Raw genomic sequence first — 19,497 nt, 5'->3', positions numbered from 1 at the left:
TTAAGTTTCTCAGATATTTATGGCTTATTTCTGTTTGTATTTAGCCTAACATAGTGAAAAACAGTTACTTTCAAGTGCAGTGAGTTTTTCGCTTTAAATTTGGCAGTGTAAAGTTCCTTAAAGGAATGGAACTTTTGTGGGGCATGGTTTGTCAGGGTTAGTGTCTTTGGCTAGTAGCTTAACGGTAATTTACTTTCAGGTATTTGAGGAGTTCTGTATTGATTGCAGTTTTGTAATATGAAGTAAATGTATTGTCTACTACTGAAGGGTGTTTCTGACAAAACACTTTTTGGGTCAGAGCTCCAGAACTCGCTGTAGCATTTTTTAATGCATCTAAAAAGAAATCTTAAAATGCTTTAACACCATTGTATCAATTTTGAAATTGCACAATTTTTATCTAGCCCCAGGTGGAACTTTGGCAGATGACGTGACACGAACTGATGTCTGTGTGTTTGCAGCACAAGAAGACTTAGAAACCATGCAAGGATTTGCGCAGGTATTTTTTCTCTCCACCCCCTTGGTGTGAGCTTGTAAAATATTTCTCAACTTACAGGTAAAGATGTCTTGGACTTCACTTTTTGAAATTTCTTTCAGGTTTTTAACAAGTTGATCAGGCGGTACAAATACCTGGAAAAGGGTTTTGAGGAGGAAATCAAAAAGGTAATGAGCACTTTTTGCCACATGTTCTGTTTTGCAGTTTGTGAAATTTTTGCTGTGCTATGTAGTGTAAAAATTAACTCATTTTAATGTCTGATAATGCCTAGATGTTCATCGTGTTACCCTGCTGCAGTCATTACACTTGGGTTATCCTGCAGTCAGGCGGTCCCGCAGTCTGCCCAAATTCCAAAGTCTTGGTCCGGCGTCTGTTGCTGTCGCTTCTTCCCTGACGTCAGAGCGCCAGGGGTATATCAGAGGCATCCGATGCCATTTTCTTCAGTCTTTCTTGCCGCGCGGTAGCAGAAGCAGTTCGCAAGTGCCAGTCGGCCGACACCTGAGATTTTCGAATAGAGTTTCAGTCCGAAGTCTTCAAAGCTAAGTACCCCGTTGGGGAACCTTTTCTTGCCTCAGTCCGATGTCAGAAAAAGTTAACAATTGCATTTCTTGTGGGAAGCAAATACCTCAAGGACTTTCATTCTTTTTGTATACCTTGCCTAGGCCCAGACCACGACGTCACTGGTTGTCGGTTTTGTGCTAGATTCAATAAGCGAACTATAAAGTGACGCTTTGATTTTGCACGACACTACTTCGGTAGAAAATTTAATTGCACTATGCCGTCGGAGCAACCGACTACCGGAGTGCATAAAAAATGCAAAGATAGACAGGCAGCCTAGATCCAAGCCAGACTCTGAGGCCTCGGCTGGGCCAGTCGCCGGTTCTCCGGTTTTCAGTGAGGTGCCAACGCAGCATCTGGCTACCGCTGAATTGGATCCCCAGACTGCTTCGGATCCCTCAGCAGAGTTCTAGGCCAACACAGCCATTTTCTTTAGGCCCTACCGACGACATTGCAGTAGGAGAAGCCGGTGCTGTAGAAACACCTTCGGTTTCTGAAGGTGTCTTCAGACCGACTACTCACCATAAAATCTTATGCTAAGCTTAAAGACTCCTCTAAAACCAAAAAAGCCTGCACTTGAGTCTCCAGTTCAAGGCCCTATGCCTAAGAAACAGATGCTTAAAATGGCTGAAGATTTGATTTCTTTGATCAGGAGTTCCCAACACCCCCCCCCCCCCCCGACAAAAGGCCTAGACAAGAGGAGGATTATGCCGCCTCTGATCAAGTGTCTATTTCCTCAGGCTCTTCTGAGGAACAGGATTACTCCTTTCCCCCTTATGAAGATTCTGATGCTGAAGACTCCATTCCCTCATCTTCTCCCCCTGAAGATTATACCTTTGGGGGAAACCTTGCATACCATGAGGGAACATTTCCACTGGGAAGGTCAGGACTACTCAGACTCAAAGAAAAGGCTCCGTTTCTTTTACTCCCCCAGCACAGACCACTTGCTATCCCCCCCCCCCCAGTTCTGGACATTGTGGATGTTTTCTTAGAATCTAGTCAAAATCCAGATTCTCTGCCTCCTGCTCCAGCCAAACCAGATAGATACTATAGAATGCCTGACTCACACACATTCCTATACAAAAGCCCTGTTGCTGATCCAGAGACATTCTCCCAGGGTCCCAAAGGGGCTAAGGCTTCTATGGCAAAAAATCCTGTACCCTCTGAAAGGGACTCCAGAGCACTAGATAGGTGGGGGAAGAAGGTTTACACCTTAGCTACTCTAGCCATGAGAGCACTAAATTGTCAATTTCACATGCTTAAATACCAGCAATTTTTAATGTCTCAAAGCAAAAGATGGGCACGCACCCTCAATGGTCTGAATTCAAGGAAATACAAGATCTGTTGCATGCAGCTGAACAGGTGGGCAAGCATACTTTACAGTGTGGTTTTGATGCCTTGGCAGGTTCCTCTAGAGCAGCTGTTACTGGGTCTGTTATACGTAGCCATGCTTGGTTAAAGGAACAATCTCTGCCTGATCATGTTAAAGTAAAGTTACTGGATGCACCCTTACAGCAGGATGTCTTATTTGGGGTTAAAGCAGAGGAGGTTTTAAAGAAAATGGAGGATAAGGCAAAATCTATGCAGACGGTCAAAGATTTCTTACAGGTACAGCCCCCACGCTTCAGCAGAAATTGGCCAACAAAAAATTGGTCCTTTACAGCTTCTGACAGACCACAGAGGGGTAAATACAGACGCCCAAGGGGCAGAGGACAAGCACAAATCCCTTACAAACCTCGCCAATGGGGCACTGCAACACAGAAGAGAGGAGAAGACAGATGTTCTTCATCTCACATTGCTGCAGTCCTTACACTTGGGTAGTCCGCTGTCCTCGGTCGGCCCGAATATCAAAGTATAAGGCTGACGTCGGTCAAGGCGCATTTGACTGACATCAGGACGTCAGGGTACAAATGCGCATGACCGACGTCATATCCTCAGTCTTTTTTGCCGCATGGTCCGATGCAGAAGCAGCATTGCAAGTGCCGGTTGGCGTTCTGAGATTTTTCAAGTTTGAAGTTTCAGACCGAGTTCAAAGTTGGCTAAGTACCCCGTTGGGGAATATTTTAGTTTTTTCTTGCCTCAGTGATTTACCGGATGTCAGAAAAAGTCAATAATTGTATTTCTTGTGGGAAACAGATACCGCATAGAGATTATCATACTTTGTGTATTCCTTGCTTAGGGCCTGAGCACGACGTTGTTGGCTGTCGCTCTTGTGCTAGATTTAATAAACGCACTATAAAGAGAAGGTTGGATTGTGCAAGGTTAGTCTTTGGGAAGCGGTGTAATTATAAAATGCTGTTGGATGCTCCGACGCCCGCTTCTTCGAAGAAGCGCAAGGACAAGGCAGTTAAGCCTAGGCTAGAAGAACAGTCTGTACCGGACGCCGGTTCTTTGGAGGTGTCGGTGGAGCTGGTGGCTCCGCCGGAGGTTTCTTTGTGTTCCCAGGGTGAGACCTTATTATTGCAGGATGTGGCCTCTCAGGAGGCAAGTCAGGCTGAGGGGGCTTCTCAGGTTACTATACTCCCCTCCCTTCCTAGGGTGGCTAGGCCCTCTCCTTCTGTTTCAAAGGCTTCTCCCAGGGGCAGGCCAGGTTTGGCTTCAGTTGGTGTTACCCCTAGCTCTTCAGGTACTGTGCCCAAGAAGCATATGCTTAAAATGGCAGAAGATTTGATTACTTTAATTAGGGGTTCTATGCCCCCTCCTGATAAGAGACCTAGGTTGGAGCCTGAGCTGGGGGGTTTTGAGCAGGCTTCGGATGTTTCAGAGTCTTCGGCTGAAGACTTGCAGGAGTACTCTCCTTATTCTGATCTGGATGATTCTACTCCTTCTGCTTCTCCTCCTGAGGATTTTTCTTTTTCAGTAACTCTTCATTCCATGAGGGAGCATTTTAAGTGGGAAGGTCAGGACTTCTCTGATTCCAGGAAAAGGCTTAGGGAATTTTTGTTTTTGCCCCAGCATAGGCCTTTGGCTATACCTCCTGTTTTGGATGTAGTAGAAGATGTTTTTGCAGAGGCTTCTCTTAATCCTGATTCTTTGCCTCCTGCTCCTGTTAAGCCGGATAGGTATTACAGGGTGCCTGAAGCTCATAAGTATCTTTTTAAGAGTCCTAGGGCTGACCCAGAAACTGTTAGTCAGGGGCCTAAAGGTGTTAAGGCTTCTGTTAAGAATCCGGTTCCTGCAGACAAAGAGGCTAGGGCCTTGGATAGATGGGGAAAGAAAGTTTATACTTCTTCCACTCTTGCTATGAGGGCTTTGAATTGCCAGTTTCACATGTTGAAATACCAGAACTATCTCCTTTCACAATTAAAGTCTAAGGTTGATGCTCTGGCAGTAGGTATTGATTGTAAAGAGTTGCAAGATTTAGTGCATGTTTCTGAACAGGTGGGTAAGCATTCTTTGCAATGTGGTTTTGATGCTGTACAGGCCTCGTCTAGGGTGGCTGCCACTGGGTCAGTTCTTCGCAGGCACGCCTGGCTGAGGGATCAAAATTTGTCTGAACATGTTAAAACAAGGATTTTAGATGCTCCTTTACAATCTGATGTGTTGTTTGGTCCTCCTGTTGAGGCAGTTTTAAAGAAAATGGAAGACAAGGCTAAGTCTATGCAGACTGTTAAAGATTTTTTGCAGGTCCAGCCTCCAAAGTTTAGTAGAAATTGGCCTACTAAGGGGTGGACGTATCCTTCTTATGATTCCCAGTCTAGGGGTAGATCTAGACGTGGTAGGGGCAGAGCTCAGGGCTCTTTCAGGCCTAGAACAGGGAGTTCTCCTGCACAGTCTTGGTGAGGGCAGGGGTCAGTCCTTTCAGAACAGACCCAATGACCTACCTTTTCAGCAGCCAGAGCCTTCTCGCCTGGCAGTACCTTTGGGAGGAAGGTTGGCACTTTTCAAAGAAAATTGGAGTTTAATTACCCAAGACAGATGGGTATTGGATATCATACACCACGGTTACAGGTTTTATTTCCATACCTTGCCTCCTTTCAAAGGCATGCCAGACATTCCTCCTCAACAAAGAATAGAGGCTCACAAGCAAGTTTCTCTGTTACTCCAAATAGGGGCCATACAGCCGGTCCCTATGCCAGAAGTGGGCCTAGGATTTTACTCGCCTGTTCCTAGTACCAAAGAAGGGGAACACGTGGAGACCAATTTTGGATTTATCTACCCTCAACACTTATCTGGACATTCCCAAGTTCAAAATGTTGACGTTACAGCAGCTTTTACCTCTGCTGGGCAAAGATCATTGGATGGTAACTTTGGATCTCAAGGAGGCTTACCTTCATGTTCCTATCAGACTAAGTTGCAGGAAGTATCTGCGTTTTCGAGCTGGGACTTCTCACTATCAGTTCTCTGCATTGCCCTTTGGCTTATCTACTGCGCCCAGAGTATTCACGAAAGTTCTGGCTCCAGTGATAGCTTTCTTCAGGTTAAAAGGAATACAGATCTATCCTTATTTGGACGACTGCCTGATTTTGGCCCAAGGAAGGGAAGAGCTTCTTCATCATTTGGAATATGTGATAGCAGTGCTAAGATGCCTGGGGTATTCTGTGAACGAAATAAAGTCCAGTCTAGTACCCTCTCAGGACATGTGCTTTCTGGGTGTGAGACTGAGTACAGCATCCCAGATGGCCTTTCTAACCACGGACAAACAAAAGAGTCTATCCCTTTACTTCCGTCAACTATCTCATCAGTCCGTGCTGACTGCAAGGACAGTCCTTCAAGCATTAGGGTTCATGGCATCTTGTATTCTGGTGCTTCCCAATGCCAAACTGCATATGAGGAAGCTACAATGGTATCTCAAAAATGTATGGACACAGCACTGCCAGGATCTGGACACTGTCATTCAAATAATACCTTGCATTCAAAAGGAATTTTTATGGTGGGCTCAGGAATGTCACCTAAACAAGGGACTCTGTGACCCGGCCAGAGGCGAGTCTGATTTTAACGACAGATGCCTCAGACAAAGCTTGGGGAGCTCATCTACATGGAAAGTGGATACAAAACAAGTGGCCTGCCAGACTACGACATCTACATATCAACATGAAGGAGATGTTAGCAGTCCAGTTTGCATTAATAGCTTTCAAGGAATTACTTCTTCCAGGGCAGGTGTTGATTCTAACAGACAACACAACTGTCATGTGGTACATCAACAAGCAAGGGGAACGATTCTTATCCTCTATGCAGGCAAGCAATGATTTTGTGGGAGACTGCTCTCAGTTTACAGCTCAATCTTCAGGCAAGGTTTCTGCCAGGAGCACAGAACTCCTTAGCAGATGTGTTGAGCAGGCAATTATGGATCCCCACGAGTGGAAATTGGATCCTCAAGTATTTCAGAAATTGACAGTGTCATGGGGAACTCCAGACATAGATCTGTTCGCTTCTCCACTAAACCATCAGCTGCCAAAGTTTTGCACAAAAAGGTTTCATCCCACAGCTTGGAAAGTGGATGCTCTTTCTTTCAATTGGAGCAATCTTCATGTGTATGCCTTTCCTCCTCTGCCTCTCCTCCCAAAGGTACTTCTAAAGGTCAGACAGGACAAGCCAAGGATGATTTTAATAGCTCCAGATTGGCCTCGACAGCACTGGTACCCATTACTGAGAAGTCTGGTACGGAAGCCTCCATGGCCTTTGCCTTCAATTCCAATTCCACACCTGTTGTCACAGGAGGACAGCCATTTGCTGAATGTCAAACTTCACTCTCTGCACCTGACAGCCTGGCATATTCTGTTTTGAACCATAGAGGGTCTCAACTTCCACAACAAGTTTTGAATGTGATTTTGGAAGCTAGAAGGCCTAGTACAAGGAAAGTGTACGCAGATAAATGGAAGAGATTTTTATTTTGGAGTGCAGCAAAAGATTTTGATGTTTCTGAGCCTAATTTGAGTGTGGCTCTTCAATATCTTACTGAGTTACTGGACAAGGGTTTGTCTTTCTCTTCTATTAAGGTTCATGCTGCAGCAATTTCGGCTCACTATGATGGTGTCCCACCATTGTTTTCTCATCCTTTATTCAAGCAATTTCTTAGAGGGGCAAAGAATATAAGACCCCACGAAGAGCTCCTACTCCTGCTTGGGATCTCAATTTTGTGTTGGAGAAACTCACTCTACAACCTTTTGAGCCTGCAGCTACTTCTGAGTTGAAATATTTATCATGGAAGACTGCTTTTTTGTTGGCAATTACCTCTGCAAGAAGGGTTTCTGAATTGCAGGCCCTTATGGCAGTTGAGCCTTTCTTGATTTTCCATAAGGATAGGGTATCATTACGTACTAATCCTTCCTTTATGCCTAAGGTGGTTTCTAGTGTGGCTTTAAACCAAACTATTCATTTGCCTACTTTTTATGCAAATCCCCAAAATAAAGGGGAAAAGATTTTGCACACTTTAGATGTACACAGGCAGTTGCGTTATTATTTGGACAGAACTAAAGGGTTCAGGCAGTCTCAGCAGTTTGTTTCTTTTGCTTTGCGTTCTCAGGGCAAGCCTGTGTCTAAAACTATTTCTAAGTGGATTGGGTTTTGCATTGCTTTCTGTTGTTCCCATCATGGCAAGGAGGTTCCAGCTGGGATTAGGCCTCATTCCACTAGGGCTACTGCCACTTCAACAGCTTTTTTGAGGGGAGTGGCAACCAAGGATATTTTGGAGGCAGCTACTTGGAGTTCAGTGCATACTTTCTCTAGGCATTATCACCTGCCACTTTACTCTAAGTCCAGGGCTGGTTTTGCCACTGCTGTTTTTGCAGGGCATGTTGGCAGCTCCTGCTTCCTTGTAGTTAGCCATCCTCCCTTACCTCTGCTTTGGGATTCTACCCAAGTGTAAGGACTGCAGCAATGTGAGATGAAGAACATAGTACAGTTTTGTACCTACCATAAATGTAGATGTTCGAAGATCCACATTGCTGCAGTCCAATTTACCCTCCCTCCTTCCCCTCTGTAGTTAGAGGTGGTTGTGTGGGTTGGGTTGTACATTGTATATTGTATATTTTGTACATAGTTAGTGCAAGGGTGGTTGGTTGGGTGTTTGCTGTCTTTTGGTTTTGACCTTTATTTTTAGGGTCTTCTGACATCTGGGGCAAGAAAAGACTGAGGATATGACGTCGGTCATGCGCATTTGTACCCTGACGTCCTGATGTCAGTCAAATGCGCCTTGACCGACGTCAGCCTTATACTTTGATATTCGGGCCGACCGAGGACAGCGGACTACCCAAGTGTAAGGACTGCAGCAATGTGGATCTTCGAACATCTACATTTATGGTAGGTACAAAACTGTACTGTCCCAAACTACTAGAAGGCAAACACAATGACTTCAACCTCAAGCTGCCAAGCAAAACTCTCTTGGCAGCTCCCTTGGGAGGAAAATTAGCACTTTTTGCAGACAACTGGAGCATAGTCACAAAGGATAAATGGGTCCTAGACATTATTTCACACTGATACAGATTCCATTTCCACACCTTGCCAAGGATAAAAGGAATGCCAAACCTGCCACAATCAATGGGCAGAGGCACAAAAACAAATTACAGCTCTCATGGACATGAGCCATTCAACTGGTACCTACACAGGAGCAAGGCCAAAGATTTTACTCAAGGCTCTTTCTAGTCCCCAGAAAGGACAATGCTTGGAGACCCATTTTGGACCTTTCAACACCTTCTTGCAAGTACCCAAATTCAAGATGCTAACACTACAGCAGCTTCTTCCCATGTTTGGCAAGAAAGCTTGGCTAGTAATGTTGGAACTCAAGGAGGCATACCTGTTTATCATACAAAATTGCAGAAGTTACCTCCATTTCATTGCAGGTTCAACCCATTACCAATTCTCTGCACTGCTCTTTGGCTTATCTACTGCGCCCAGGGTCTTCACAAAATGCCTGGCACCAGTAATTGCATACTGCAGACAGAGGATTTCAGATATACCCATACCTGGACGACTGTCTCATCCAAGCAGAAAGCAAGGACATTCTCTTACAACACCTGGCTTTTGTAAAACATCTAAGTTGCCTAGGGTACACAGTAAATGAAAAGAAATCAAAATGACATTCCTGGGTGCCAGCTTGAATAAAACGGCCCAGATGGCTTATCTGACACCAGACAAACTACAATTAACTCAATACTTCAGAACAATGGCAACAAAGACCCAACTCCCTGCAAGAAAAATTCTGCAGGCCTTGGGCTTAATACCATTTGCAAAACTGCATGAGGAAATTACAATGGTACCTAAAAAGCGTATGGACTCGCCACAGCTTGTAAACAATGATACCTCTCATTCCCTGCCTTCAACAGGTGTTTCTATGGTGGTCACAGGCATGTCACCTCAACAAGGGTCAGCCTTTCATCCTACCCCCAGCCAGGCAAACTGACAACAGATGCATCTGACTATTCCTGGGGGGCACATGGCAGGACAGTGCGTTCAAGGCATATTGACTGCAGATCAAAGGAATCTGCACATCAATCAAAAAGAAATGCTAGCTGTACAAAATGCTCTGACAGCCTTCAAGGACCTCTTACATCCAGGACAGCTTATCATAAGGACAGACAACACCACAGTAATATGGTACATAAACAAACAAGGGGGTACACACTCCTTCCCTCTATGCAGGCAAGCAATGACCTTGTGGAACACAGCACTGGCTTACCAAGTTCAGTTACAAGCTCAATTCCTGCCAGGAAAAAAGAACACATTGGCAGACCTAAGCAGAAACATCATGGATCCCCAAGAGTGGAATCTGGATCCACAAGTATTTGCAATGATAGCTCAAAAGTGGGGGCTCCCAGACATAGTTCTGAGGGCTGGCAAACGGGTCTATCAGCTAACAAAATTTTGCACAACGACTTTTCACCAAGCTTGGAAAGTGGACGCACTCTCATTCAGTTGGAAAATGCTAACAGTATATGCCTTTCCTCCATTACCCATTCTCACAAAGGTGCTACTGAAAGTCAGGATGGAGAGACCCCGAATGATACTCCTTGCCCCAGACTGGCCACGCCAGCACTGGTACCCACTATTAAGGAATATGGCCCAGTGCCCACCATGGATTCTACCACAAATTACCCACCTGCTCACACAGCAAGACAATCAGATTCTACACAGCCAACTGAAAACCTTAAACTTGGCTGCATGGCAAATCACCTAAGCAACCAGCCAGCTCCTCTCTCAAGCTGTTATGGATGTTATTCTGGAGGCCCAGCACCAGGAAATCCTACTCAGACAAATGGAAAAGGTTTTGCGCCTGGAACCAAGCTAAAGGCCAAAGTACCCTTCAGCCTGATATACCTCAGATTCTGCAATATTTAACTGAGATGTTGCACAAAGGGCTTTCTTTTTCATCTATTAAGATCCACGCCTCAGCTATTTCTGCTCACTACAACACTGATCCTCCCTTATTTTCACATCCACTCCTAAGGCAGTTTCTCAGAGGGGCCAAAACATTAGGCCTCCCAGGAGAGCACCAACACCTACTTGGGACCAACTTTGTTCTGGAAAAACTCAAGCTACCTCCTTTTGAGACAGCTTTCTCAGCTGACTTAGTTTATATCATGGAAGACTGCCCTGCCCTGCTGCTAGCAATTACTTCAGCTAGAAGAGTTTCAGAGCTTTAACCCCTCCTTTATGCCTAAGGTGGTATCCAGTTTGGCTCTAAATCAAACCATCCATTTACCCACCTTCTTTCCAAACCCACAGAACAAAGGAGAAAGACTCTAGCATTCCTTGGACATTCACAGGCAGCTACGTTACTACTTGGATAAAACTAAGGTTTTCAGAAAATCTGACCAGCTTTTTGTAACCTATGCTACAGCATCACAAGGAAAGGCCATCTCAAAACAGACAATTTCCAAATGGATAGGACATTGCATACGTTTTTGCTACACCCACCATGGAAAACCAGTTCCTGCTAGCATAAGGCCCCACTCTACCAGGTCAGCAGCTACGTCTACAGCCTTCCTCAGGGGGGTGCCAACCAAGGATATTCTGGAAGCTGCAACTTGGAGTTCAGTACACACCTTCACCAAACATTACCACTTACCACTTTACTCTAAGACTGGAGCTGGCTTCGCCACTGCAGTTTTCCAGGGCCTTCTAGCCCAGTCTAACCCTGTTTGACTCCACTTCCCATCCTTAGCTTTGGGATTCTACCCAAGTGTGATGACTGCAGCAGGGTAACACAATGAACATAGTACAGTTTTGTACCTACCATAAATGTAGATGGTGTGTATACCCTGCTGCAGTCCAGGTTACCCTCCCTCCATCCCCTCTGAACTTCTCTACCACTCTATCCTATACTACCTCTGTGGTGTATTTGCTTCTGCCTAAGAGAAAACTTAAGAAAATGGCGTCTGATGCCTCTGATATACCCCTGGCGCTCTGACGTCAGGGAAGAAGCGACAGCAACAGACGCCGGACCACGACTTTGGAATTCGGGCCGACTGCGGGACCGCCTGACTGCAGGATAACCCAAGTGTGATGACTGCAGCAGGGTATACACTCTAACATCTACATTTATGGTAGGTACAAAAGTGTACTTTTTTTTTTCTTTAATAGGTTTTACTCTGCCTTTGCCTCTGCTGTGACTGTTGGTATCTGTTTAGATCAGAATCTTAGAATCTTACTGCCTAAGCAGAATTTCATTTTATCTATATTCTGTTGGACACCAAAATGTGGACTATTGCTTGCTTGGAGGTGTGCTGCATAGCTTTCATAAATTTAGCTTCTGGCAAGCTGTTGGCTTTTTCTTCAGTTTATATCTTGTGATATGTATTTTAAGTATTTGTAGATGAAGTGTGATGTAAGAAATTCCCACTGTGCACTGATTTGCTGTTTGAAGCTTTGACGATGGGAACTGTCAATTTAAATTCTAAGGATATACTTCTCTAAACTGGTTCAAGGGGAGATGTATTGTGTTCATAAACTGACAGCCAATTGTAAGTGCAGAACCTGTTGCAATAATGAGAATGTGTTTAAAGATGCTTGTGGGACATTTTGTGGTCACTCAGGCATACAAAATAGTCTTTAGCCCCTAAAAACTGTCTTCCTTGATGTTCTTAGTGTTTCACTGTTGCAGTCATTTAGGGTTATCTGCTTGCAGTAGCCCTCTTTCGGCCTGATTATCGAAGTCTTGGGTCCTGCATCGGTTGCGGTCATCTTCCATGACGTCGGGTAGTCAGGGGTATAAAGCATGCAGCTGACGCCATTACATCAGTCTTTCTTGCTGTGCGGTGCCTGAAGCAGAAGCAGTTTGCAAGTGCCGGTCGGCTGACTCCTGAAATTTTCGTACCGAAGTTTAAAGCTATACCCCGTTGGGGAACTTTTCTTGCTCTAAACCGATGTCAGTAAAAGTCAATAATTGTATTTCTTGTGGAAAGCAAATACCTCAAAGATTCATTCATACTGTATTCCTTGCCTAGGCCCTAACCACTATGTACCTTGCTGTCTGTTTTTTGTGCCTTATTTAAACTTTTCATTGTCTGTATATTTACACTTCTAAATATTTTGGTACTCTGTTTAATTATCCCAGGTATGGCCTCGGTAAGCCCCCCCCCCGACTACAGACATTCTGAAAAACGCAAAGATAAAGATAGGCTGCCTAGGTCCAAAGCTGCTGGCGACGCTTCTAAGCTAGTCGCCAGTTCGCTGGTACTCAGTGAGGTGGTTTTGCAGCCCCTGTTACCCGCTACTTCAGATTCGCAGGCCTCCTTAGACCCATTCGGAGTCCGGTATGCCACGAGATGCTTCAACTGTGGAACCTGCGGATGTTTTTACTTTGGATGGGTCTGGAGCTGCTGTGCAGTCACAGGCTTCTGAGTGTGTATTCAGGCCCTACTGACTTGAATATTAAACCAACGCCATCTTTTTCAAGGCCTAAAACTCTATCCATGCCTAGAAAACAGACGCCCAGACCACATGGTCAGGCCTCTGTCTAAAAAAACAAATGATAATGGCTGAAGCCTTTAATCAGGGGAAGCCAACCTTCTCCCTCAGACCTAGGACTGAATTTCCTTAAGATTATTCCGATCAGGATTCTGAAATTTTTCCTCTGACCAGGATTTACCTTTGTCTACCTGTGATAATTCTGATGCAGAGGACTGTATTCCCTCTGCTTCCTCTCAAGAGAAATTTCTCTTTTGGTGAAACCTTGCACGCTCTTAGGAAGCATTTTTGCTGGGAAAGCCAGATTACTCTGATTCTAAAGAGGCTTGGGGATTTCTTACTCCTGCCCCAATGCAGGACATTAGCTATCCCCCCTGTACTGGACATTAATGCCTTTTCAGAGTGTAGCTTGGCCCCTGACTCCTTACCCTTAGGATTTAATGCATTCTGCTGAACAAGTTGGAAAACCTACTTTGCAATGTGGTTTTGATTCACTAGAGGCATTTTGCAGGGCTGCTGATCTTCGTGTTTCACTGTTCCAGTCATTTCATTTGGGTAATCTGGCAGGTTGCCTTCAGTTGGCCTGATTAACAAAGTCTTGGGTCCTGTCGGTTGCTGTCCCTTCCATGACGTCAGTTTGTCTGGTATAAAACATGCAGCCAACACTATTATATCAGTCTTTCTTGCTGTGCAGTGCCCGAAGCAGTTTGCAAGTGCCAGTCAGCAGACTCCTGAAATTTCGTTTTTCAAGTTTCTGAACCCAAGTCTTCAACTTAAAGTTAAGTACCCCGTTGGGGAAACTTTCTTGCTACTTACTGATGTCAGGGGAAAAGTTAATTACATTACTTGTAGAAAGCAAATACCTCAAAGATTTTCATTTTTACTGTATTCCTTGCCTAGGCCCTGACCACGACGTACCTTGCTGTCGGTTTTGTGCTTTATTTAATCAGCGCACTATCTCTCTGTACATTTTTGCCTCTAAATATTTCTGTTCTGTTTATCCAGAAATTATTTCTGTTGGCCATCAGACTACCGGAATTCTGAAAACTCAAACACACAGGCAGTCTAGGTCCAAAACTGCTGACAACGCTTGTAAGCCAGTCACCAGTTCTCCAGTACTCTGAGGTGCTTTTGCAGCACCTGATAGCTGCTACTTCTGACTCGCAGGCCTCTACAGAGACCCATTTGGAGTCCAGTATGCCGCGTGTTGCTTCACTTATGGAACCCGCGGATGTCTGTACCTTGGGTGGGTCGAGCCACTGTGCAGGCACCAGCTTCGAGGGTGTATTCAGGCCTACAGACTTGCATATTAAACAGACTCCACCTTCTTTTCTAAGGCCTAAATCTCGATCTGTCTAAAAAGCAGACGCCCAGGCCCCTATGCCTAAAAAAAAAAATCAAAATGGCTGAAGATCTTATTGCTCTAATCAGGGGTAGTCAACCCCCCCCCCCCTTTTCTAAGAGGCCTAGGACTCTGTTTCTTCTAATTCTTCCAATGACCTGGATTTGTCCATTCCTACTTATGAGGATTCTGATGCAGAGGATTCCATTCCCTCTGCACCCCCCCCCCCCCCCCCGAGGACTTTTCTTTTGGGGAAACTTTGCATACCTTAAGGGACCATTTGTATTTGTATTTTTTTTTACTTATTTTGACCGGGCTAGTCTAACTGGATATATACATGTTCTGTAGAGGCCAGAGGAGAAAAGTTCAGACAAAAAATGTTATACATAGTAATAGTCCATAAAAAGAGGTACAACACCAATTATCACTGCTAAAGTCAGGAATTTTCTGATTCTAAAGAGGCTTTGGGACTTCCTTCTACATCAGCATAGGCCTTTGGCTATAACTCCTATACTAGACATTGTGTTTTTGGAATTCAGTATGGCCTCTGATTCCCTGCCTCCGGCTCCTATTAAACCGGACAAATACTACAGGGTTCCAGAGTCCCACAAGTTCCTTTTCAAAAGTCCTGTTGCGGATACAGAAACCATTTCTCAGGGGCCCAAGGGCATTAAGGCTTCTACTGCTAAAAATCCTTCCCCTTCTCAGACTCCAGGGTGCTGGATAGATGAGGTAAAAAGGTTTTTACTTCTGCAACCTTGGCAATCTGCTTTAATCTGCCAATTTCATATGCTGAAATAACATATGAGACTACTTAAACAGAAAATTGACACTGAAAAATAAAGATTTACAGGATTTATTGCATTCTGCTGAACAAGTTGGAAAACATCATTTGCAGTGTGGTTTTGATTCTTTAGAGGCCTCTTGCAGGGCTGCTGTTACTGGGTCTGTGCTTGGAAGGTATGCTTGGTTTAAGGAGCAATCTCTGCCTGATCATGTTAAAGCAAAATTGTTGGATGCTCCTTTAAATCGGGACTGCCTGTTTGGCAATAAGGCTGAAGTTCTAAAGGTGGAAGTTTAAAACTGTGTAAACTATAAAAGATTTACAAGTGCAACCTCCAAGATTTAGTAGGCACTGGCCTACTAAGAATTGGTCCTTTCCAGCTCCTTTCAGATCCACTCGAGCCAAACCCAGACGCACCAAAAGCACCAGGTTTCAGTCCCAAGGGAGACTCAGCTAAGCAATGGGGGGCTTCCACTTCCATATCTGGAAATAACGACACCCCCATGTTCAACAGTCTCTTAAAAATTACCAAGCACTTACCTTTTAGCTGCCCCTTTGGGGGGAAAGATTGCTCTTCATGCAAAAAAACTGGGAACTCATAACCCAGGACAAATGTTTTTTTTAAATAGTGTCCTAGGGATACAGATTTAATTTCCACACACTGCCAACACCAAAACGGGTGGCCAAACCTACCCCCAAATCAGTGGGCGGAGGCACAAACAAGTACTTTCCCTCTTAAACATGGGGGGCTATTCAACCAGTACCAGAAGAGGAAAAGGGACAAGGTTTCTATTCCAGGCTTTTCCTGGTACCCAGAAAAGACAAATCATGGCTTCCAATTCTGGACCTGTCTAACACCTTTCTGGACATTCCATAATTATAGATGCTGACTAGAATTATTTCTTGGCAACTCTAGATTTAAAAGAAGCTTACCTGCATATCCCAATCAGGGAATCTTGCAGAAGCCTATGCTTCAAAGCAGGCTACTTGCATTATCAGTTCTCTGCACTGCCCTTTGACTTGTCTACTGCGCCCAGGGTATTCACAAAGTATCTGGCTCCAGTAATTGCATTTTGCAGGCAAAGAAATATTCAGATATATCCATTCCGGGACGATTGTCTAATTCTGGCAGAAAACCAAGCCATACATATAAATCTGGCATTTGTAAAAAGGGTTCTAACTTGTCTAGGTTTCACCATAAACGAAAGGAAATCACAACTGGTACCCTCTCAACAGATTACATTCCTGGGTGCAAGCTTGAATACAACTGCCCAGATGGCTTTCCTCACGCCAGAAAAGCAAATTCATTTGGTAACTAATGCCAAACAAATGGCCACAAAAACCCTGCTATCTGCAAGACAAATACTGCAAGCTTTGGGGTTCATGGCCTCCTGCATTCTTAAAATTCCATATGCAAGACTGCATATGAGGAAACTTCAGTGGTACTTGAGTCTATGGAGTCAGCATTGTCACAGCCTGGAAACAATGATTCCCATCATACCTTGCCTACGCCTAGAGTTCTTATGGTGAGCAGAGTCCTGCCACCAAAACAAGCAACTGCCATTCACATTAACCCCTGCCGCCCAAACCCTAACTACAGACTCCTCAGACTATGCATGGGGGGCTCACCTGGCAGGGAAGTGCATTCAGGGCAAATGGAACCCAAAAAAATGTTAGCTGTACAGAATGCTCTGACAGCCTTCAAGGGCTACATTCATCAAGGACAACTAATGGTAAAGACGGACAACACCACCTATGTGGTACATAAGCAGGGGGCACACATTCCTACCCCCTCTGCAGACTATCCATGGCATTGTGGAACACGGCCTTGAGCTACCAAGTGCAACTACAAGCTCATTTCCTGCCAGGAAAACTGAATACAGTGGCAGATGGACTAAGCAGAAATCTCATGAACCCACACGAGTGGAAACTGGAACCACGGATTTTCAACATGTTGACAAGCAAATGGGGGAGCCCAGACATGGATCTATTTGCTTCCCCCCAGAACTACCAGTTGGACAAATTTTGCACAAGGACTCTGCACAAAAAAAGCCTGGAAAGAGGTTTTTCCAAGCTGAAGGACAGAGCACCAAATCAGTCTACGCCTTTCTCCCTCTGCTCTCCAAAAGTTCTGCTAAGTCACAGGACAAACCAAAAATGATTTTGATTGCTCCAGACTTGCCATGCCAACACTGGTACCCACTCCTGTGCAGTCTCAAATATCTCCATGGCACCTGCCTCAGGCACCTTCCTTACGGTCTCAGCAGGAGAACCAAATTGTGCACCCTCAGCTCCCAACATCGAACCTTGCAGCTTGGCTAATCACTTAAATTCATCCTTAGCATCCCTCAGCAAACCTGTGATGGATGTCATCTTGGAGGCGAGAAGACCTAGTACTAGAAAATCTTATGCCGACAAATGGAAAAGATTCTGTGCCTGGAGCAAATCTTTAGGGATGAGCACAGCAGTGCCCAATTTTCCTCAGATTTTGCAATACTCAACAGAGATGCTTCACAAGGGCCTGTCTTTTTCCTGTATTAAAATCCATACGTCATCTATTTCAGCTCACTAACACAGAACCACCCCTCTTTTCTCATCCCATACTCAAACAGTATCTCAGAGGATCAAAGAACTTGAGACCACCCAGGAGAGCACCTACCCCTGCCTGGGACCTTAACTTTGTTTTGGAAAAGCTCACTTTACCTCCTTTCAAGCCAGCTGCTACTGCAGACTTAAAATTTCTTTCTTGGAAAACAGCCTTCCTCTTAGCAATCACTTCAGCTAGAAGGATATTTGAATTATAGGCCCTTATGAAAGTGGAGCCTTTCATCATCTTTCATGCAGACAGGGCATCTCCCAAGGATAAATCCATCCTTCATGTCCAAGGTTTCCAGTGTGGCTCTTAACCAGTCCATTCATTTGTAAACCTTCTTTCTCAATCCACAGAATAAAGGGGAATAGGTACTGCATTCCTTAGATGTGCACAGACAACTTAGATTCTACTTGGACAGAGCTAAATTTATAAGAAAATCTGAATTGCTAGTGGCAATTGCTGCTGGGGCACAGGGGAAGGCTATTTCAAAACTATTTCTAAATGGATAAACCATTGCATTCATTTCTGCTATAAGCACCATGGAAAACCTATCCCCCAGGGTATCAGATCTCTTTCCACCAGGGCTACATCTGCTTCTGCAGCCTTTCTCAGAGGTATTTCTACCAGGAATATTCTAGAAGCTGCTACCTGGAGTTCAGTGCATACTTTCACCAAGCATTATCATTTACCAGTTTTCTATAAATCCAGAGCTGGCTTTGCCACTAAGTCTTGCAGGGCCTTATAGCTGGTCCTAATGCTGTATAAATCCATCCTCCCAACCATAGCTTTGGGAATCTACCCAACTCTGACTGCAACCATGAAACACTAAACGTACTACAGTTGTGTGCACTTACCATAAATGTAGCTGTTGGTGTATTCACGGTTGCAGTCCTGGTTACTCTCCCTCCAGCCCCGTTTTCTCTTACTATAACTTAGTTTCTTTTACTATGCTTAAAAGCCTTTTTGGTGTATTTGCTTTTGGTTGGAGGTATATTTTTGTGTTTTAATTTTATTTGCTCCCCATTTGGGGGGCACCTGACATCTGTGGCAAGAAAAACTGATGTAATGGCGTCTGCTGCAGGTTTTATACCCCTGACAACCTGACATCATGCAAATTCATTTGGTAACTTACTTCAAACAAATGGCCCCAAAAACCCTGCTATCTGCAAGACATACTGCAAGCCTTGTGGTTCATGGCCCCCTGCATTCTCCTAATTCCATATGCAAGACTGCATATGAGGAAACTACAATGGTATCTAAAAAGCCTATGGTGTCAGCATTCTCAGGATCTAGAAGCAATGATTCCTATCATACCTTGCCTACAGTTAGTTCCTTTGGTGGGCAGAGGCCTGTCACCAAAACAAGACTGCCATTCACTCTACCCCCTGCTGCCCAATCCCTAACAGACATGTCAGACTATGCATGGGAGGCTCACTTGGCAGGGAGGTGTATTCAGGACAAATGGAACCGAATTCATGCACCTGCATATCAATCAAAAAGAAATGTTAGCTGTACAGAATGCTCTGACAGCTTTCAAGGACCACATTCTTTGAGGACAATTAATGGTAGACTGACACCACTGTTAGTGGTACGTAAACAAGCAGGGGGGAACCCACTCATACCCTCTGCAGACTAGCCATGGCTCTGTGGAACACAGCCTTGAGCTACCAGGTGCACCTACAGGCTCAGTATCTGTCAGGAAAACTAAATACACTGTCAGACTAAGCAGAAATCTCATGGACCCACACAAGTGGAAACTGGAACCAAAGACAGCATGTTAAACAAATGGGGGAGCCCAGAGATGGACCTGTTTGCCCCCCAGAACTACCAGTTGGACTAATTCTGCACAAGGACTCCCCACAAGCTTGGAATGTGGATGT

At 44.7% G+C, this 19,497-nt stretch overlaps 1 protein-coding gene across 2 annotated transcripts in view; it reads left to right on the top strand.

Moving 5' to 3' along the window:
• The window catches only part of BZW1 (basic leucine zipper and W2 domains 1), a 948,791-nt gene that overhangs the window by 102,347 nt on the left and 826,947 nt on the right, over positions 1-19,497 (top strand). For both annotated transcript variants that reach the window (XM_044075876.1, XM_044075877.1), the window contains 2 exons: positions 402-496; positions 595-660. In XM_044075876.1, the coding sequence (XP_043931811.1) occupies positions 402-496; positions 595-660 (161 nt within the window). The remainder of the gene's footprint in view (positions 1-401; positions 497-594; positions 661-19,497) is intronic.

Source organism: Protopterus annectens, chromosome 6.part1 (genome assembly GCF_019279795.1).
Source record: "Protopterus annectens isolate FY-2018-M chromosome 6.part1, PAN1.0, whole genome shotgun sequence".
In the NCBI taxonomy this organism is placed as follows: Eukaryota; Metazoa; Chordata; order Ceratodontiformes; family Protopteridae; genus Protopterus; species Protopterus annectens.
Note: the sequence above shows the minus strand (reverse complement) of the source record. Positions and strands in the feature narration are given on the sequence as shown.